The sequence below is a fragment of the Anabrus simplex genome, chromosome 7 (genome assembly GCF_040414725.1).
Source record: "Anabrus simplex isolate iqAnaSimp1 chromosome 7, ASM4041472v1, whole genome shotgun sequence".
NCBI classification, from domain to species: Eukaryota; Metazoa; Arthropoda; class Insecta; order Orthoptera; family Tettigoniidae; genus Anabrus; species Anabrus simplex.
The window spans coordinates 181,240,884-181,264,471 of NC_090271.1; the positions used below are offsets into that span (position 1 = coordinate 181,240,884).

Genomic DNA, 23,588 nt, shown 5'->3' on the forward strand with positions numbered 1-23,588 from the left:
AAGTCACATACAATAAAAACCTCAAACTCGTCATTTTTGCATTTACGATAGTTTACCTCTGATCTCCAGATATATAAGTGCATATTTGATTATATTTTACCATTGTCATATTTTATAAAAAACGATATAAAAATTTTCTGGGTCATATTATAATTATGTTATCCGTTCTTCGAATATTATTAATATGCTTTGTGCCGATAATGTCAAATGGTGTTAAACAAAAAAAAAAATCCTTTCCTTATAAATATTTTGTGGTTAAATGAATTTCGAAGGCTACATGTTAGCGAGCAGTAAGTTGTTGAAATAGGTAGATCAAAGGAATGTTACGCGTATGACCAGTTCGTTTCTGGTCGGCGTCGCTTTCACACCCTTCAGCCTTCCTGAACATTCCCTGTTAAGGAGTTCTATCCCTTCTGGTGCCAGGTAGTTGGTGCCAGGTAGTAATTCTAAGCAGTCAGTGACTCTATTTACATAAGTGGAAGCATTAGTTGTACAGAGAACAGACGTTGGACATTTTCTCTTTTTTGTACAGTGAAGTATGAATTCAGTTAAATACATTTTCTTGTCTTCGCGGGAAAAATTAATGTATAGACATGATACTGTATAGGCTTTTGGGCTTATGCCGTGTCAAGAAAATAAGGTGAAATTCTTTACATTTCGCAAAGAACTGTGCTCTGCGTCATCAGAAGAAAATCTCGACTGTCCACGAGAAAGGCTTCTTAAACAATGACTTTTTGAAATTAGGCGTCATAATAGAAGTGGAAATGGTACGTTCCTTCGTCACCAGATGGCTCCCCAGACGTGGCACAGCTCTAGCATTCGAAGCGGAAGCTGACCGAACCCTCAGAATCAGTCTAATCAGTCTAAGAGGGTCCCATAACATGTGTACGTAACATATGACATTGACAGGTGTATGCCATTGACACAAGCCTGGAATGAAACATCTGGCGGCGAGGAACGTACGAATTTGGAAAACACCGAGACGTAATAACAATAGTGAAGGGACAAGGAAGGGAACTACCTACGTAAATCCTTAATGGCTGGCAACCAGGTATTACTTAATTGATAGCCGGGAAAGCATCAGTGGCAAAATTAATGTATCGTTACTTTTAATTGCGCGAGCAGTCTGCTGAGGACAGTAGCAGTTAATGTTCACATTTTTGTTAGAGCAATCAGTAGAAATAATACATTCTAAGCAATTTTTCGATAATATTTAATTTCTTTTGCGTCATATATCCATATTCTTTGTGATGTACTTTGGATCTTTTAGGGAATAAGTGCATGCATAATTTTCAGAGGTTTTAGTTGATAAAAATCCGAACCCTAATTATTAGTGTCTGTACATGCTCGCTCGTTAATACCGTGAAGGGAGCTGTGATTTCGAGTTTTTGAAGTTCTAACAAGTTTGACTTCTTGAAAAATTATTTTGTGTAACCTCGTCGGTTTAATTAAGCTGGCTTTAATTTTTTTAAACCCTAAATAATTTCTTGTGTTGTAAAAAATTCAAACAGTAAAGGATCTTTCACGTAATACACTTTCTGAACTTAAGATAATGCAGTCTTGGAGATTTACGAATGAGTAACTACATTAAATGCAGTAATTGGACTGATGGTAGGCAACCATTACAGTGATAATTCCCTAACCCAGTCTTCGCATAAGAAAAGGCATTTGGTGACTTCCCCGTCGCGTTTCTAGGGTAACGTCAAGAGCTATTCAATTTAATACAATCTTACTCACAGCGCGTACACTACTTAACCCAGAATTCTGTATGCAACGTAGAATTCCGTAGAGAAGCACGGGTACATCAGCTAGTTAAATATGAATCAATATAAAATCAACAATTTCATACAGACAAAAAGTTTTTTTTTAATTTTTTTTTTTTTTTTGCTAGTGGCTTTACGTCGCACCGACACAGATATGTCTTATGGCGAGGATGGTATTGGAAATGCCTAGGAAGTGGAAGGAAGCGGCCGTGACCTTAATTAAGGTACAGCCCCGGCATTTGCCTGGTGTGAAAATGGGAAACCACGGAAAACCATCTTCAGGGCTGCCGACAGTGGGGCTCAAACCCACTATCTCGCGATTACTGGATACTGACCGCACTTAAGCGACTGCATCGACGAAGATTAAAAGAGGATATATCCACAAACCATTCCCTTTTACCTCAATAAGTGTCCCTTTGTGGGTGGGGGCGGTAGAATAACATCCACGGTATTCCCTGCCTGTCGAAAGGGGCGACTAAAAGGGGCCCCAGGGGCTCTGAACTTGGGACTGTGGGTTGGCGACCACGGGGCCCCTAGCTGAGTCCTGGCATTGCTACCACTTACTTGTGTCATGTTCCTCTCTTTCATCTGTCCTATCCGACCTCCCTTGGTCAACTCTTGTTCTTTTCGACCCCGACGGTATTAGGTTTGCAAATCCTAGGGAGGCTTTCATTTTCACGCCCTTTGTGGCCCTTGTCTTCTTTTGGCCGATACCTTCATTTTTCCAAGTGTCGGATCCCTTTCAATTTTTCCCTCTGATTAGTGTTATATAGAGGATGGTTGCCTACTTGTACTTTCTGTTAAAACAATAATCACCACCACCTCAATAAGTACAACCTTGAGGACATCGTGGTCATAGGATTCATGCTGAATGCAAGCGGCACCATACCTAAATTACTGGTCACTACTTACGATGCTTTGGTATACGAAATGAGACCATTGTGAAATGGGGGATACGAACATTGAAAGCCTCGATATCTATCTTGAGGCATCATCTCTACCCTCCACCCAGTTAATTAAAACAACTTAAATATTTTATCTGCTTCTTTTTTGTCACTAAGGATTGCTTTCTGTGCATTATCATTAGAATGACTGTTTATCTTTTATTCAATATTGTGATTAGATTACTAAATTTATATTGCGTGATACTCTTTTTCGGTTTGGCAACCTCACCTCCCTTCACGGTATTAACGAGCGAGCATGTACAGACACTAACAATTAGTCAGAAAGCGGTTTCCTATGCTGTACTGTGCGGTGAGACAGATGGAAACAGCCGCACTGATATTATTGCTTGGTCTGATACAAGTGCTGTTCAATTTTTTTTTAAACGAGCTCTCTTCTTTCTTCATTTGGCATGTAACGAACATTTGAATGGCACTTTACGTCAAATGTGCAGAGTACAACTGTTTTCGAACACAGGGAACACAAAGCTTTATTGCTTCTTTCTATCACTCTAAATTCCCGTGTCCACTATTCTTGAAGAAGCCGGTCACTACCATTGTTAAGTTTCTGTTTTGTTTTTTTCTCGGCACCGAAAACATGTATGTGAGGTCCGTATACAAACGACATTCAATAAACAGTTATACACAAAGCATAATTTCTCTCTACTGGCTACTTCACACAAGTCAAACTTCACTCACTCACTCACTCACTCACTCACTCACTGACGGTCAAATTTTGTATACTTCTTATACATAAAACACTAGGACTGTACGATTCACGAGATATGTATAGTCTGCAGTAAAAAATGATATGAAAATTTCATGTGCCGTGCCACCGAAATCGTGTTCGCGTGTCACCTAGTGACACGCGTGGCATAGGTTCGCCATCCGTGGTCTAGACTGTAGTTTCTTATTCCCCGACTCTACATAGATTTTCATTAAATTCGGTTTACCCATTTTCTCGTTGTCATAACCGGTACGGTAAAAATGTATAACACATAAATGATCGAAAATGTAATCATGTATAACTTTGGTTATGTAGTATTTATCGATAGGATCACCAATAACATAACTATTTAAGAATCAAATTTTAGGCCTTTCCCTAAACTACCATTTCACTCAGCGTGAATAAAATTATTTATAGTCTAAATTGTACTGGCTCATTCCCCGACTTTACATACGGATTCTTATTCAATTATCTTCATCCGTTTTCTCGTGATTCGCGTACATACATACATACATACATACATACATACATACATACATACATACGGACGGACAAGAATTACGGAAAAGTAAGATGTGCATTTCCTCGTTACTGTGGACATGATCGATACAGAAATACCATTCTTTTTAAATTCTGAGCAATATACAGACAAAACTCATATATATAGATTGGGTGGTTGTGTGAGAAGAAAGCAGTCTACCGGCCGGCGAGTACAATGCACTTGGCCCTGGAATCCCTAGGGACGTTACAGGGTTGAACATACTGGGCTTTTCCTGCTGTACGATAAGTGAATTTTTGTTGTTTCGTCAATTATTTAAAACCTTTTATTGGACTAGCGTTCGATTATCAACGATGGAATTTCGTAGTATATCTTGTATTTCGCCGTGAGTTCCGGCTTATAAAAAGGACCTCTTCGTTTCGTTAGTGATTCATGCATCAGTATACATCGCAGAATTATTTGGAAACTTAGTTTCCTTAGAAGTAGGGAAGAAGTCATTGTTTCTCCAATATGTCTCATTTCTACGTGAACTTTAATAAGAGGGTACAGATTACGCTGTAGCTAACAATTCCGGTCGGCTGAGCGCGCGGAGCACAGTAGCATTCGCTCCACAGCGATATCTCGCCGCGCGCGTGTAGCCCCTAATTCAATACGGTAAACACTATTTTCTGTAACTTTTCGACTTGCGGATACAAGGGTCCCAGATTCGATTACTGGTCAGTTCATTGAAATGTATCTTCACTCGGGGCTAGGTGATAGGGCTTATTCGAAGTGTATCTTTGCTTCAAGGTATCAGGGCTTATTCGAAGTGTATCTTTGCTTCAAGGTATCAGTAGTAATGGTGGGATGCATTCAGCTTTTGAAACGTTGTAACGGTTCAAATCCCGTTACAAGGTGATATCTGTATTTTATTATTATTATTATTATTATTATTATTATTATTATTATTATTATTATTATTATTATTATTATTATTATTTTATCTGTGGGATTACTATTATTGTATTAAAATTATTATTTAATTCAATTCTGCAATGCTTGTCGCTTGCGTGATTGTAGTTAAATGTATGCATATATACGTGTTTGTAGATTAACACTTACGATATGTACAGTAAGTGTTGCTGTATATAAGATGTGGATGTGACATTGCTACATTGTGCAATACTGCTGGAGTAACTGCAGAGTCATGGCTACGTCATCGTGCTTATTTAGCGATGAGCTCAGTTTCTTTGAGTAACCCAGGCCGCCCCGGGCAATTTCGCCATAGTGTGTAATATTTGTAGCGAGGTGGGAGTAGATCATAGTTATTTCTAGAGGTTACGTAGGTGCGTCAACCTAACGTCTATATAAGGTGGCTGCGTATTGTAGCGTCAGTCATTATTCTACTGGAAGGAGAGGCCACAGTTGGCCATTAACTGAACGAGATGGAGTGGCCTCAGACAGTCAGTCAGCGGGAGTCATTAGTTAAACGGAAGGTGAAGAGAGAAGTAAAGTGGATGGACAGTGGTGGAGTCATAGAAGGATACACTTGCAATGAAGTCAAACCGTGCAGACTTACCAATAAGTCACATGATATGGAGAAGAAGCAGTCACATGGATACATCACCAGATTAGGCGTGACACATTTACAGTAAACACCAGATCTAAGAAATACGTCGTAATTACACTCAAAGTGTCGAAGGTACAGTCAAGTGAACCAGTGAGAGATATATTTCGTATAAATTGTTAAATGTCCGGTCATGAAGAATTCAAATTCATGCCTAGTTTCTTTCACTTGCGATGTCATAATTTCATATTCTCATCTGGTTTATCGCAACACGACTTAATATTTTATATACAATTTCAAGAATATATTTTGTTCTATCAAATTAATCTTCCATTTCATTTATACAGTACAATTTCTTAACCTCAAATTTAATGGGGAAACCGAACGCCAATCTCCTCTTCCCAGAACTTATATGGTATGTTGTCAAAAGTAAGCTTATTACCCCACACCCTAGAGATAGTCGAGATTCTCATTCTATTATTGCTGCACTGAGTTGTAGCTGGAGCCCATCAAGTAACGTATGTGTAAGTAAGCAGGTAAGAAGTAAGTGTGAGTACAAGGTTCTACGATTGTGTATTTTATTTAATGAATATTAATTTTCATTTTTTTCAGTTTAAATGCAGATTTATATATTTGTAAAATTAGTAAATGAGTTAGGAATATTACAAAGTCTTGTATTTAAAGTTCCGGGTGATGGGGGGAAATACCACTTTTCTTCATCTAGCCTGTTATCCCCTTATTCCACTTTCTCACCCCACAGTACAACACATTCATTGCGAAGTAGTTCTTAGCAGTGACAGATCTCAGTTGGCGTGGCAAATAGGTCAATTTTGGGCAACACCGCTTGGCATTTACGCTGCTTTTTCTCTCAAAACCACTCAGTTAAATATAAATCAATATAAAATCAACAATTGCATGCAGGCGAAAAGCAGTTTTAATTTTAGCCCGACATTCTCATGAGCTTCATAAGAAGCCGAATTCTTTACAGCTGTGATCACACAGTAATGGCAAAATGTTGCTTCACAAAATTTACAACTTTTTCACAGATATCAGATGAGGCGCGAGAGATTTGCGATCAGCACAAAATTGCTGACATTTTCGGTCACTGAGAAGTGTTTGTTCCCGGGTTATGTAGACTTACGTGCGAGAGGTATCTGCCGCCGGAGAAGTCGACCAAAATAATGTGTACTCGAGTTTGGAGGTTGTTTATGAAATAACCAAAGGGCTTGCAGAAAATCCGATAATACTATCATTTTCCTCGTTTCATTTCACATTAGGTCATGTAGATTTGAAAAGTGTTATTTGTATTTTAATATATTTTTTTATCGCAGGTGGAACGCAAAAGAGCCCGAGCGGTTAGGAGCGCGCAGCTGTGAGCTCGCATCCGGGAGATAGTGGGTTCGAATCCCACTTTCGGCAGCCCTGGAGATGGCTTTCCGTGGTTTCCCATTTTCACACCAGGAAATTGCTGGGGCTATACCTTAATCAAGGCCACGGCCGCTTCTTTCCCATTCCTAGGCCTTTCCTATCCCATCGTCCCCATAGGACCTATCTGTACCGAGCTCGATAGCTGCAGTCGCTTAAATGCGGCCAGTATCCAGTATTCGGAAGATAGTAGGTTCGAACCCCACTGTCGGCAGCCCTGAAAATGGTTTTCCGTGGTTTCCCATTTTCACACCAGGCAAATGCTGGGGCTGTACCTTAATTAAGGCCACGGCCGCTTCCTTCCCACTCCCAGCCCTTCCCTGTCCCATCGTCGCCATAAGACCTATCTGTGTCGGCGCGACGTAAAGCAACTGGCAACTGGCATGGACCTATCTGTGTCGGTGCGACGTAAAGCAAAAGAGCAAGATTATGCCTGATAGTTGTCTCAAGCTTTGAGTATATACCAATTTTTAGCTTCTGAGGAGAAAGAACGTGACTGAGTGTGTTAATAATGTGATGCCTCGTGGAAAAATTTACAAGGAGAGAAGTGAACATGTGAACTCTAATAACTTCAAAAGTCTATATCGTTTTTCAATGTGGACTGGTTAAACCGATACTTATTTGGACCGGAGAAACTGGAAACGAGGGGTGGTGCTATTGAAAACACACTTAAATTAAAAGCATTTTTAAGATTGGTAGGTGACCCAGGATATCAGTGTGGCATAAGCGATCATCTTGGAATTCATCAAACGACTGTGTTTAAAAATCTTGTTGATGTTATAGACCGCTTCATGGCTAAAGCTACAGTGTGGATACAATTTCTTGAAACAGATATGAAATTTAAGGTTGCAAAACAAGAGTGGCAGGAAAAATACTACTTTCCAGCAGCAATAGGTACTCTTGACTGCACTCATATTGGAATTAATAAGCCTACAAATTATGAATATATAAACAGGAAAGGTTATGCAAGTATTACTGTACAGGCAAAGTGCAGTGCCAAAGAAGTTTTCACCAGTGTCCATGCATCATGGCCAGTATCTGTGCATGATTCACGAGTCTGGAGAAATTCAGCTGTCCAGACAACAGAAAGTCTGAATTGGGAAAATGCGTTATTGTTAGCGGATAGTGGCTATGGTATTGCACCATGGCTTATGATACGGTTTAGAAATCCACAAACACCTCAAGAAATTGCTTATAACAAGTGCATTACCAAAGGACGAGTTGTGATCGAACGATTTTTTGGGCAACTAAAACAACGTTTTCCAATTCTTCAGCACGAAGTACGCCTTTCTTTAAATCAAGTGCCAAAATGTATCATGTATTGCTGTGTATTGCACAATATTGCTAAATACTTACAAGATGAGGAACCTGAACTACAACCGTTAGGTGGCAATATGAGGTTAGAAGATGGAAATGAGGATGACATGGCAGCTGCTGCAAATATCAGGTGGAATGGTGAACCTAGGCGAAATGAATTGGCAGAAATTATATATCAAGGTATTTGAATTGCAGCAAGTACCATTGTCACTCTTGCTTAATGTTCAGTACCAAAAATCAAACATGTAAGCAAAACAAGTTAGAAAAAATACAAGTTTGCTATTCTACAATTTGAGATTTTAAATTTTTCCTTCATCCAACTCTCTTAATTGCTTTAGCAGCACCAGGTGCTGACGTTCAGTGTTATTGAAATTTCTCGTCTCTTCAGTCTCATATTCCTCGAAAATACTCCGTTTCCTCTTAGGGGTGGATATAGGTGCGGAGTTCATGATTTCTTTAGGGCTGCTTCCTTCTCCCCGTTCTTCCTCTAGTACTACGACTTCCACTACAGGTGGAGGAATGTGGTCTGGTTCTACTTCCTGCCACCGGGCGAGTTGGCCGTGCGCGTAGAGGCGCGCGGCTGAGAGCTTGCATCTGGGAGATAGTAGGTTCGAATCCCACTATCGGCAGCCCTGAAGATGGTTTTCCGTGGTTTCCCATTTTCACACCAGGCAAATGCTGGGGCTGTACCTTAATTAAGGCCACGGCCGCTTCCTTCCCATTCCTAGGCCTTTCCTATCCCATCGTCGCCATAAGACCTATCTGTGTCGGTGCGACGTAAAGCCCCTAGCAAAAAAAAACTACTTCCTGCCATACATCCAGACCTACTCCAACTACAGTTGCTCCTAAGAAAAAATAAAAAAAGTCACTTATATAGTTTACAGTTTTATATAGTTTCCCCACAGGCAATTAATGAATTAAACGCATCTAACATCACTGGCCCAGTATTCGAACCCGGGTACTCTGAACCAAAGGTTTGGGATTCAGTGTGGTTCATATTGGCCTAAAGCAACAACGAATAGAAATATCTTATCCTTAAAAACCTGGAGTGTTGGCACACAAAATACTCTACAACCTTTATAAACCCGTTCAAGAAAATACATCTTGAGTATACTTTGAGGACAAACCTGAAATTCTTGTCAGTGTTGGATTGGTATCACCTTCCAACAATTCGTGAATAATCTTCTCCCAGTCCTTGAGAACAATCGTTTTGTTTCCCGTTTTATAAATATCACATTTTTGCTTAACTCGCATTTTCATGTTGTTAATCTTCTCAATTAAGGTGCTCGTCTCCACGTTCTTGCCGCACATGGCTTGCAGCTTTTTCTGAACTGCTTCCGAACCGCCGGCAACTGAGATTTGCTAAAACGTACAGCATGTTCCAGCAAAATACTGGCGAAAGTTAATGAAGAAATAGTTCCCATAGCGATGAACAATACACGCTACTTGCTACAACCTAAACAGACGGAGAATCCTGCACGATGTGTGTACGGTGTACGCAGTAGAGGTTATGTAGCGAAACAAAGGGCGAACAGCAGAACACGAGTATCTACTATCTACTCGATTTCAAATGATCCAGATGGCAGTGCTTTTGAGTATCAACTCCATCGAATGAGAACCTTCTTATTCTTACCAATGGAGTACATACTATACTACTTGGGCTGAGAATGTACTCCTACTAAGTGCTCAAGATGAGTACATACTTTGAGTAATTTCTCAGGCTTTATTCATTCCATCCATTGTTTCTCAAAAATCCTGTCAAGTTTATAAAACCATAAAACTCTGTAATTTATAAACAACATATAAAACATCCCAATGTAGGCTATATTGTGTTATAAGTTGGATTTGATCAGATGACGGGTTTTTGAATGGTGTATATCTGGGCGAACTGTTTGCTGCAACTCATGAACGTGCCATCCATTAAAACAAAATTGCGCACAATGCCTGTTGTCTACTTTTTTTCGGCACTAAAATTTAGAATTCGTTTTCCCGTGCCGTCGTCGCGTAAAAGAAACGGGCTGCCATTATTCATCCTTCCTCTTCATAAAGAATTATCTGAGCACTTGTTTTTTAACCGAGCTCGATAGCTGAAGTCGCTTGAGTGCAGTCAGTATCCAGTATTCGGGAGATAGTGGGTTCGAACCACACTGTCGACAGCCCTGATGATGGTTTTCCGTGGTTTCCCATTTCCACACCAGGCAAATGCTGGCTGGGGCTGTACCTTAATTGAGACTACGGCTGCTTCCTTCCCACTCCTAAACCTTTCCTGTCCCATAGTTGCCATAAGGTCAATCTGTGTCGGTGCGACGTAAAGCAACTTTGAAAAAAATCTTGTTTTTTGGCTCTACTTGAAGTCCGCGTGAATGATTTTGTTGCTCTTTTTAAAGTTTCTTGAACTGGTGTATCAGTGACAGTCAGTCTCTGTTATCCAGGTCACGCAACTGCTCGTAAATCTGTGATAGTGTAGTCGCTTCTTCTCTCGATCCCTTCTTTGCCTCTTGAACCTGCTTCTTCACTGCAAAGTTGGTCACTGGTGATCGACGGTGTGAATTATTTCTTCGCCACTTGTGCTCAACCGTCCTTTACACTTGTTCGTCTCCTTCAGACACACCCAGGTGACGGTGCCGTGTGTACTTAACTTTCCCTATACTTTCTGTACATCTAACCGTTGTATTGTGCACAACGATTTGCCTTATTAGTAGCTGTCAATTCCAGTACAGCACACAACAGTAAATACACCATCAAGTTTCGAGATAGAATGTTGTTTGTGGCTGAAGATGTATGTATGTTTGGTATTCAACCCGAAGGCTGGCTTGATCCTCCACAGCTCCAGGAGCAGCTGTCATAGATAGCCTAGACGTTACTGAGGAGGCATACTAGGGAAATGAGGAGTGTGGTAGTTTCCCGTTGCTTTCCTCACCGAGCAGGAAGTTGCTGTTAGTCTACATATTAGTCTGTCAAACCCACTGAGATGCATGCACCAACCGACCCTATGAGCAATATTTTCACACCATTTATAACTGAGACAGGTCAATGAAAGTAACAAATTTATTCTAGCCCATACCAGAGGACACAGTGTACTGTAAACACTACATCTCGCCAGCAAATGCGTTATCAGTCTCCAAATAGTGTGCGCGAGCGAAGAATGTTGTTCTCGAAGCCAGCGAATAGAGCCCAAGCAGGTTAGAGGGAATATTCAGCTACTGAGACTGCTGGAGTGACAGCAAATCCCCTATGACTGCTGGGAAATTTCTGTGAGTGACTGCAAATATCCGGCAACTATCCCCTGCCTGTCGTAAGAGGTGACTGAAAGTGGGACCAGCGACTCTGAACTCGGAGCGTGTGTTGATGACCACGATTCCCGTAATTGAGTCTGACATTGCTTCCACTTACTAGTATCAGGTTCCTCGCTTTCATCTATCCTCTCCGACCTCCCTAGGCCAACTATTGTTCTTTACCGACCCCGACGGTATTAGATTTGCGACGCGTAGGGAGTCTTTCATTTCTATGCCCTTCGTGACCCTTGTGTTTCTTTTGCCGATACCTTTATTTTTCAATGTGTCGGACCTCTTCCAATTTTCCCTCTGATTAGTTTTGTACTTCCTCTTAAAACAATTATCACCATCATAAACTGTACTCAGCCCTGTGAGAATGATTGCGAATATTGTCGATCTGCGTTGTTTTGTACAACGTAGTTTGGTAATTAAAAATTGTCGTTCTAGTGTGTGACTCTGCTTCATCCTATAATTATTTCAGAGTTTAATCTTTAGACTAACGTTTTTAAATGTTCTTTTTACAATTGGCTTTGCGTCGCACCGGCACAGATAGGTCTTACAGCGACGATGGGACAGGAAAGGGCTACGAGTGGAAAGAAAGCGGCTCTGGTCTTAATTAAGGTACATCCCCAGCATTTGCCAGATGTGAAAATGGGAAACCATGGAAAACCATCTTCAGGGCTGCCGACAGTGGGGTTCGAACCCACTATCTACCGAATGCAAGCTGATAGCTACGTGACTTAAGCCACGCGGCCACTTGCTTTATACAATTCTTCAGCGAATCCTAGGTAGTGCCCACGAATGACGCAGAACCTACACAGACATTACCTTACTCCGTGGGTTTAGCGGGGCGCGGCGCAAAACCGGCCCGGGACACACCCTATGCAGAGTGAAGCCGCTCCGCCTAATAAAGGGCCATGCAATTTCGTATCGGAATATACAATACGTTTGCTTCTGTGTTTTTGCTTGCCATTGTTTGTTATTCTTGAGGTATAATTCGTGGCGTGCTTATGGACAGATTACACTAACCAACATGATTTTGCGGTAAAATAGAAAATATGTTATTCTTATGGAAATCGCTGCCCTGATTCCGAAAATGATGCTATTTTTTTTTCCTATCACGTCTAGTTTTGACGCAATTCGGTGTTTTAGTATCTGCATGAATTCGTAAGATGTAATGTTGAGAGATATTATCGTGGAACGTTTTCTTAGAATACAATTATGTGATTTGATTTGTTGCTGTTTGCATTTTATTATAGGTTTATTGCTGTCTAAATTTTCATTTTGTAGTTGGGGGTTTCCTGGTAAATTCATAACAAACTCCCCCAGATACGCAATAGACCGCGAGGCATGTAGGATTGAAGATAAGACAGTTGAGCGTTTGCCATTCATCTTAGACCACTTGAATAAACAGATGTGTTAAAAGCCCCAACCTTTATGCAATGTTTATGATGGGCTGATAAAGCAGTTCCCTTTCAAAGATAACAGTCCGAAAGTATTATACTCACGAAGATGAACTTGTAATCTGTACGGATGTTTCAAAACTTATAGGTCAGTTGGGAAGGAAAGAGTATGATCCTAGTAACTGGCGTGTTTTTATTAGTAGTATAATAGGCGGGTTCTGCGGCCACCACCACCACAGGCTCCCAGAGGCCTCCTCCACCACCACCACAGCCAGAGGCCTCCCAGAGGTCTCCTCTACCACCCGCGGGAAATTTGAATTTGTAAACAAAGCCACGTGCTTTTTGACAGCTATCATCGACAACAACGCATCGCTAACCTCAGTACTGCCATCTTGACGGGCCTAAACCTCAGTGGTACCAACTTAACCTAACTAGCGCGAGATAAACAAAGCCACGTGTTTTTTGACAGCCACGTGCTTTTTGACAGACAACAACGCATCGCTAACCTCAGTACTGCCATCTTGAAGGGCCTAAACCTCAGTAGTACCAACTTAACCTAACTAGCGCGAGATAAACAAATCCACGTGTTTTTTGACAGCCACGTGCTTTTTTGACAGCTGTCATCCGTCATCTGAGAGCACCGTGCTACCCTCTTTATCACAGTAGCTGCAAATTCATCACCTGTTATCGACAGTGCTGCTATCTTGGCGGGGCTAAACCTTAGTGCTACCAACTTAACCTCACTAGCGCGAGATAAACAAATCCACGTGCAGCTGACATCCGCCATCTTTAATCTGTAGAGCACAGTGCTGCCCTCTTTAGCTACTTACCTTTGAAATGTGGTGGCGGATAATTTGAAAAATGCTTTTTGACAGCAGCCATCTTGCATCGCAAACCTCAGTGCTGCCCTCTTTAGCTAGATACCTTTGAAATGTGGTGGCAGACAATTCCACGTGACAGCAGCCATCTTTGAGCACAGTGCTGTCCTCTTTGTGGTGGCGGCAAGTTCCACGTACTCTACAAACTCACGTGCTTTTTTCTGACAGCTGTCATCTGCCATTTTGCATCACAAACCTCAGTGCTGCACTCTTTAGCTAGATACCTTTGAAATGTGGTGGCGGCAATTTGAAAAATTCTACATTCTCTTGTTTGGAAACAAACCTATGCGCTGTCATCCACCATCTTTAAACCACAGAACACCGTGCTGCCCTCTTGCGTCAGCTGTCATCCGCCATCTTTAAACTACAGAGCACCGTGCCGCACTCTTGCGTCAGCTGTCATCCGCCATCATTAAACTACAGAGCACCGTACCGCACTCTTGCTTATTGCAGGATAGAATTACCATTTCATCTGCGAAGGTCAAACATTTGATATGAATTTTCTTCTTATTATCATTTTACGAACTTAGTCTGGTGGGCAGCACTGAGGCCTGCGATTCGGAGGGTCCCATTTTCGATTCCGGATGGTTCGGGGGTTTTTAAACGCGTCTTTTTAATTCCTCTGACTCCGGGACTGGTTTTTTGTTTTTGTCCCAGTACACTCCTCTTCATATTCACACAAAGAACTTATCATACTACCAACTATCAATGATGCATGCATCGACTCTCGTACTAAACTTCTTCAGGTAAATTGTGCTGCTATCTTAGCATAACTAAGACGCATGAACTTAAAGTACAAAGAATAGCTATGTTTCAAAGCGTGTACACATCACCTATCGATTTTGCATTCATCGACTCTCGTACTAAACTTCTTACGCTAGACTGTGCTCCTATCTTAGCCTAACCTACACGCATGAACTTAAAGTACGAAGAATAACCATGTTTTAAAGCGCGTACACATCACCTATCGATTTTGCATGCATCAAATATCGTACTAAACTTCTTGAGCTAGATTGTGCTGCTATCTTAGCATAACCTGTACGCATGAACTTAAAGTACAAAGAATAGCCTTGTTTCAAAGCGTGTACACATTACCTAATGATTTTGCACTAAACGACTATCATACTAAACTTTTTCCACTAGATTGTGCTAAAATCGTGTAAGTGTGCTGCTATCTTAGCATAACCTATCGATTTTACATGCATCGACTATCGTACTAGGCTTCTTCCGCTAGAGCATATAGCAATCGCTTTTGTGTATCCCTAACCCATGTGCACGAACTTAATGCACAAAGAAGAGCTATGTTCCAAAGCGTGTACACATCACCTGTAGATAATGTATGTATCGAATATCGTACTAAACTTCTCCTGCCAGAGCGTACGACTATCGCTTGTGTGTGCACGAACTTAAAGCATAAAGAATAGCAATGTAAAAAATCTTGTAAACAAAGCAGCATTAAGTATAGCCATGTTTAAATGCGTGTACACATCATGTATCCATGATGCACGCAGTACTAAACTTATTCCACTAGAATGTACAAAGTTCGCATGTGTTTGTGCTGCTATCTTAGCATAACCTATGTGCATGAACTTAAAGTACAAAGAATAGCGATGTTTAAAAATCTTGTGAACATGGCAGCGGTAAGAATAGCAAGGTTTAAAAGCGTGTACACACCACCTTTTGATAATGCATGCATCTTCTACTAGAGCATGTGACCATCGCTTGTATCTGCTGCTATCTTAACATAAACTACGTACATGAACTTAAAGCATAAAGAATAGTTATGTGTAAAAAATCGTGTGAACATAGCAGAATGTTAACTACGTAGGTGTAGACATTGAACTTTGCATGCTGAGACAGCATACTACGTGACCGTGATGTCACAGCTACGTGCTCTTGTTTGGTAAACATAGCCACGTGCTTTTTGACAGCTGTCTCCTTGACGAACCCTAACCTCACTTTGAAGGACAATAGAGCGTCGCTAACCTCACTGCTGCCATCCTTACGGCGGTAAACCTCAAGGCTGCCACCTTATGCACGTTGTAGCGCGGAATTTATAATCCAACAACAGAACATTGCTAAACTCTCCGCTATCATCTTGAAAAGTTCAGTGTTCCAAACACTAGTTCGAAAAACGTAACTCATCGCACCTCGGGGATTTTATGAGGTAAGACGTAACCCCTAGGTTCCATTCCTTGTTCTGAACATGAAACCATTTACAAATAAAGATTAATTTTCTACACTTAACAAAGCACAAGCGTTCTTGCTGATAGCGATCGATGAGGTTGTTGCTCCTTTAGCCCTTTAGCCCTTTTGCCTATTAGCCCTTTAGCCCATTAGCCCTTTTGGCCATTAGCCCTTTAGCCTATTAGCCCTACAAGCAATGTGCGGTAATCTAATCTTCTTAGAACAAAGGTATCCCCTGACATGTTCTAAACACATGTTGTATCGAGTACAGTGGTCTATTTTAGTCTTGATTACTTATTTAGTGTTCTAAACACTTCAATCAATGTTCCGATCACATGATAAAGTTCACGGCATAGAGTGCAGTGTTCGATTCTAGTCTTGTTACGTTTCTTTTGTGATTTGCAAGTCTAAACATGCTTAATGACGTCATCACTGCAGCACGTGCTTACTCTAGCTATTCCGATGCAGGTTTAAACTTGTTCGATAGAGCTATGCCTTGACATAAGAGGAGGCCTTAACAGCTTATGTATAGCCGCTATTGTCTAAAGTTAGCTGCTGTGAAGAAAAAGCACGTCGAATTTTTCAAATTGCCCGCCACCACATTTCAACGGTATGAAGTTTTGTGCTGTAAAAATACCTGCACGATGCAAAGCTAGCTTTCTTCATCAGAGCAGCCACCATCTTGTGTGAGCATCTCTTGGCCGTATCATAAGCAGCTGTGTATAGTCATCGTCTTGTCGCTGCTACCTCCCGCAAGCACCCCTAGGGCGTCTCATAAGAGCAGCAGCCATCTTGTGTAAGCGCTCTTAAGCTGTCTCGTAAGAAGCTATGTATAGCCGCCATCTTGTAGAAATAGATAGCTGCCAATGCCAACGGGCCTAAGTAGGAATCGAACCGTCGATCTCATCATTAGACTATGTTTTTCTTATGTTATCATGTTCCTGATACTGCAAACTTACGTATTAGGTAGAAAAATTTTGTCCGTTTTGCTCTACGATGCACCGTTTTCGAGATATTTAACATTTTGCATTTAAGCCCCAAATTTAATGAATCGAACCTGCACGGCACGTTATACTCTCTACCATAGCTAGACTTGATCATGTTGCGAAGACTTGCTTAATTACAAGCTGAAACAGAGCTAATACCAAAGGGCCTAAGTTAGAACCGAACCGTTGATCTCATCATTAGACTATGTTTTTCTTATGCTATCATGTTCCTCATTCTGCGAACCGAGGTGTTCGGCAGAAAAATTTTGTCCGTTTGTCTACGATGCACCGTTTTCGAGATATTTAACATTTTGCATTTAAGCCCCAAATTTAATGAATCGAACTAGCACGACACGTTAGCCTCTAAGCTAGCTTTCTTCATAAGAGCAGCAGCCATCTTGCGCAAGCACCCTTAAGGCGTCTCATAAGGAGTCGTGTATAGCCGCCATCTTGCGTCCGCCATCTTGCGCAAGCATCCTTAGGGCATCTCTAGCCATCTTGTGCAAAGGACCCTTACGCCGCCTCATAAGAGCAACCGCCATCTTGTGCAAGCATCCCTAGGGAGTCTCATAAGGAGCCTTGTATAACCGTCATCTTGCGCAAGCATCCCAAGGGCGTCTCATAAGAACCTATGTATAGCGGCCATCTTGCATAAGCACCTTTAAGGAGTCATGTATAGCCACCATCTTGTGCAATTAGCGTCGAGAGATGGCTGATGTAGAATTTTTCTTTTTAAATTATCCGCCACCATATTTCAAAGGTATGTGCCTAAAGAGTGTAGCACTGAGCTCTATAGATTAAAGATGGCGGATGATAGCTGACAAAGAGCGCGTGAGTTTGTTTACTAAACAAGAGCACGTGGAATTTTTCAATTTGCCGCCACCACATTTCAAAGGTATCTAGCTAAAGATGGCAGCACGGTGCTCTCTTGATTAAAGATGGCGGATGACAGCTAACAGAACTTTTCAAATTGCCCGCTACTACATGTCATAAAGAGGGCAGCACCGTGCTCTGTGGATTAAAGATGGTGGATGACAGCTGTCAAAAAAGCACGTGGCTTTGTTTCCAAACAAGAGCACATAGAATTTTTCAAATTGCCACCACCACATTTCAAAGGTATCTAGCTAAAGAGTGCAGCACTGAGGTTTGTGATGCAAGATGGCGGATGACAGCTGTCAGAAAAAAGCACGAGAGTTTGTAAAGCACGTGGAATTTGCCACCGCCACAAAGAGGGCAGCACGGTGCTCTGTAGTTTAAAGATGGCTGCTGTCACGTGGAATTGCCTGCCACCACAGGTATCTAGCTGAAGAGGGCAGCACGGTGCTCTCTGGATTAAAGATGGCTGCTGTCGAAAAGCATTTTTCAAATTATCCGCCACCACATTTCAAAGGTAAGTAGCTAAAGAGGGCAGCACTGTGTTCTATAGATTAAAGATGGCGGATGACAGCTGTCAAAAATGCACGTGGATTTGTTTACCGATTCAAACCTCGCGCTAGTTAGGTTAAGTTGGTACTACTGAGGTTTAGGCCCGTCAAGATGGCAGCAGTGAGGTTAGCGATGCGTTGTCGATGATAGCTGTCAAAAAGCACGTGGTTTTGTTTACCAATTCAAATTTCCCGCGGGTGGTGGAGGAGGCCTCTGGGAGACCTCTGGCTGTGGTGGTGGTGGAGGAGGCCTCTGGGAGCCTGTGGTGGTGGTGGTGGCCGCCGAATCCCTGTATTATACTACTAACAGGCCTGTTCTATTGGGAAACTTCTTCCTCGCGAAAGTGGGCGAGTATTTTAAGGGTATCGCTCATCAGCGTTATACTATTATTGATTTCATCTCTGTGCCTGAGCACCATCTTGGATACGACTTTCAGTAAGGCTTGGTGTGGTATCATATTCCAGTACAAACAAGTGCCATATCAAGGAGACAAATGTTGCGTATTTGTAAGTAGACCCGTTTGAGAGGGATCGTATTGTGTGCTTTCAGAATACTGTCTGGTCTTATCCAGGAAATGCTGCACATATTGGATGTGATGTCTCGGTGGTGCTGGAATGTTGGCAGCTATTGTCAACTGAATGCTCCTTATTCGTAGACTAGATTCTGGACGGTCATGTTGTACATTCTCCAGTCTCATGGTGGACCAACGAAATAGCAGCAGTCATACGTGATCGCCGACGGGCTTTAAGCATTATCGTCTGAATCCTACGATGGCCAGTCATATCACATTGAATTGTTTGCGCGCTAAGGCCCGTTTTTTGATCTGAGAAAGTAAGAAAGCTACGTGGGAAAAGCATGTGTCTTCCACGACAGCACATACAGGGTATGTCATAAATACAGACCGAGCGCAACGGTGTTTGTACTCTTCGCTACACCAGCTAAACTTTCGTCGCACGCGGCCGCTCTGGTTTAAAAGACGTTGGAAGTTTCATCCTTCATAATGAGGGACTTCATAAACATATTAGGAGTTTCTGCACACCAAGAGGGTGTTATGACTGTTCACACGTCCATTAAGATGAAACCAATCCTTAACCGAAAAGAACACAAGCTGTGGGTCGAATAAACGATCATTCAATGGTGCAAGATACCACTCACAATATCTTACTCTTGTGGCTGGATCAGCAGGGTTTAAACAGTGGGCTGGTGTAAACCTGTACGGTTTGAAACCCCTACTTGTGATAATTTTGTGAGCGATTTATTCGTTGACCGTTCAAGATTCGCACCACTGTCGCATAGCTTTTCCTCTGTTAAAAATGTTCGTATGCACGCATGTCTTTTATTGAGCACTGAGCCAATAGTTTCAAATTTATTTTATTTTATGTGAATCTGTACTCATGAAGGTAACACTCCACCAGAAAATTGCTGAACAAATGCATCGCGTTCCCGTCGAGCCGACTCGTACGTAAAATAACTCTTACATCCGAAAATACGGTGTTGCAGTGATAACCGTCTCACATGTTAACAGCTGATATTCATACTTCTTACAGACGTAAACGACCACTTTGTTTCGTCCATGGCACAAATAAAGCCAATACGTAGAACATAATAGTGGATACAGTAACATTGTCTCTATCCAATGCGGTACAAGGAAACACAATACGGTATAGTAGGTAGGCTACACTGGATTGCCCATTATGCTACGCACAATAATTCCATAGCGTACGTGTGACGTCCAGTCTTATCTTCACAGAGCCGGTAAGTACAGTTACGAGCAACGTTCACTTCACAGCAGATGTTCAAAGCGACCATCTTGCATTTGCAAACACTTCGCCACCCGATTCTGTCTTAAATGTCTAGAATGTGGATTAGGATATTCTTACCTAGTAAATTCTCTGAATTTCGCCACTCGAGGCGGTTTTAGGTTATTATTTATTACTAAAAATGTCTTACAAGATACTCTCTAATTCAGGTCCATGCTTTATTTAATAAATGTCATTAACTTAACATTTACTCCCTTGTACATAGAAATGCATTATAATATGAAGAAGCAACATAACCCTCCCCTTCTCCAGGGAACAAAGTTCAACGCCCACGAAAACTTTCCACTTGCCCCTATGCTTAGCTACGCGGCAGTTTCACGACCACTGTCCGGAAACTGGTTGAAGACGACGGACTGCTCATTAGCAGCTTTAGATAAGTACAGAAACATTTCTGTAAGTTAATAAGGTGACGGTTGAATACTACTACAATCATTATTTGTTGTTACTTGTTCATAATATCACGAACTCTTAATCATTGACAAGTTTACGCAATATAAACAATATTGCACACATATGCGCATGATTTAAAGTGATTTGATAGAATCTGAGGATGTTCTTGTAGAACAAAACATGCCATTCTTTGTTTAATAGTGTGTTTTTAGGGGTATGTTATGTTATATGGGTTATAATTAGCGTTTTCGACAGACTGAAAAGTTGATTCCTGCAAAACCCTATTGTTATACATTTTCAAACCTGTGTCTTGAGATTATTATTCAAGATTTACTTCATAGTAGTAGTGTAATCCAATCCATAAAACGCAACCAGCTCTCTTTTACCTCTGAAACCATTTTCTGGTGTAAATTTTTTCCACAAGAACTGGGTTTACATTTCAGGCTTGGTATTCTCTTTAAATGCACTTTTTGTTTGAATTATTGACCATATTTTGCCTCTCAGTTCAAATTATCTGTGTTTTAGATTTTACATTTCTTTATGACGGGGGAACTTGTGTAATATTAATAACTGACTGTGAGGAGTTGTTCTTTGTACGATTGCTTCCTGATTTTTGAGTTCAAGATTGCTTTGTTTTTCAGAAGGTGGACCCGGAGCTGATCTTCACCAAGCAAGAACGCATCGGTAAAGGGTCATTTGGAGAAGTTTTCAAGGGCATCGACAACAGAACGCAGCAAGTAGTGGCCATCAAGATCATCGACCTCGAAGAAGCAGAAGATGAAATCGAAGACATTCAGCAGGAAATCATGGTGCTGTCGCAATGCGACAGCCCATTCGTCACCAAGTACTTCGGTTCCTACCTTAAGGTAATTTTGTTTAGCCAAAAATGTGGCATACTCGTTATTTGATGTGTATAGAAGAGGAGTATAACCTTACAAGAAAATCTGGAGAAAATTACAATAGGAACGTCCTAACCGTCGCACAGAGGAGTATTTCACCTCCAAACCTGGCCAAAATTATTTAGGGGTTTCATTTAGCATAATAAGCAACAAAAAGTGATTTTGTGTAATTAGTTAGTACATCGTTCACATATAATACAAGAAATCAGACCATCAAATACATATTTAGTACTTGTACACACTTGTAATATTGATAAATATTAACTTAATGTATATATATAATACATGTATCTGGAATCCTCTCCGAATTATTTTCATATCATTTCATATAACAAATTATTGCAAATTATTCATAATCATAAATAATAAACAACAGGAGTTTTCATAATTTACGAAAATAAGCACACTTATTTATATACACTATCTTCTTCGGGTCGGTCTAGTGCCATTATGTATAAATATGACTGTAGAAATGTACCTAATCAAACTCATCACTGTCGGTTTCTTCTGTCTCTTCGTTGTTTTCAGCTGTTAGAAGTAAGTTAGGTGTTTTTGGAAGTAAGAACTCTAAGGCATCCGATGAAAAGGGTTTTCTTTTCTTTTGTCGTCTGTGTCTATTACTGTTCAGCAATGGATCTGATGTTAACAAAAGTCTATTCAGTATATCTTTATTACACTGAATTCGGGAGAAGTTCCTGGAATATTGTAGCCTGTATAGGCGAAAATGTCTATTTCTTGCTTCGGCTGCCTCTTCTGAAAGTTGGCCAATGGGCAATATTCCATGTGATATTACTGTGGCAGCGTGTCTCAGAATTTTATGTACTGTGGGTGTCATTGGGTGCCAACCATACAATTTTATACACAGTTTTGCGGTTTCTTCTGAATAATTCGCGAATTTCTTTACATCAATTCTGTATCCACTCGACAAAGTCTACAAAATAACCTTAAATTTTCTTATAAAATTTATATCTATTCCTGTGATTCTGGAAGCGGAATCAGGATCGGCAAAGAATCTCCTTGAGGTGTTTTCATCATTACTGTTGGCAAATCTTACTTTAGGAACATCAACCAAGAGGCCCATTTCTTCTTTCAAACCTGCTTGAATACGTTCCTTTGTGTCTGCTACAACTGCTTTGTCTGCATTCGTTCTTGCTTGCCACTTTTGAATAGGCATTTTGTAAGACAAGTGCAGGAGTGACTAAAAATTCGTATCATTGCGTGAAGAATTGATAGTCCAAATTTGAGAGTTTCGGGTTTTTCAGTGCGTTAAATTATTAAAACGTTTGGAGGTGTCTCCACGTATATAGCACCTCATAGTGGAAGATGTACTTTTTTTTTTTTTTTTTTGCGTCGCACCGACACAGATAGGTCTTATTGCGACGATGGGACAGGGAAGGGCTAGGAGTGGGAAGGAAGCGGCCGTGGCCTTAATTAAGGTACAGCCCCTGTATTTGCCTGATGTGAAAAATGGGAAACGACGGAAAACCATCTTCAGGGCTGCCGACAGTGGGGTTCGAACCTACTATCTCCCGAATACTGGATACTGGCCGCACTTAAGCGACTGCAGCTATCGAGCTCGGCGGAAGATGTACTTGTCACAGCATTAGATACTTTTGCGTCTACCATGATGGGCACTAGTGTATGTTTTATGTGAAGTAAAACACCACCTGTTGAAGGTATTTTGGTCTTCCTCAGATTTCTTACTTGGTTTTCTATATAATTCATTTCTTCATTTCTAATATCACTTGTTTCGTGAACAAAACGAATAAGTATTGGCCTGAAATATCCCGTTGATGTCGGCACTAGGTTTTGCCATATAGTCTTTCTCTGGTGTCCTGTGTTACCAGTCGCAAGAGCATAAATGAACTTTGAAAGATATTTGCGAAACTATCCGCACAATTCTGGAACACTTGTTTGAATTGTTGCTTTTGTGATCCATCGCAACCCCATTTGGACAAGAGTTCAAGATTAGGGTTTCGTTCCTCATTTAAATTTATACTTTCCAGAACATCCTTCAGGTATTCGCATAAACGTAAAGACGTGTGATCCAGGAGCTCCTGAAGATTGATTTCGGCACAGGTTTCGGTCATTGTCATGGACTCTTCTC

The 23,588-nt window shown here is 41.1% G+C and overlaps 1 protein-coding gene across 1 annotated transcript in view; it reads left to right on the forward strand.

The window, feature by feature from the left end:
• The window catches only part of GckIII (Germinal centre kinase III), a 488,327-nt gene that overhangs the window by 343,970 nt on the left and 120,769 nt on the right, over positions 1 to 23,588 (forward strand). The window contains exon 2 of the mRNA XM_067151485.2: positions 21,224 to 21,448. Coding sequence (XP_067007586.1) covers positions 21,224 to 21,448 — 225 coding nt within the window. The remainder of the gene's footprint in view (positions 1 to 21,223; positions 21,449 to 23,588) is intronic.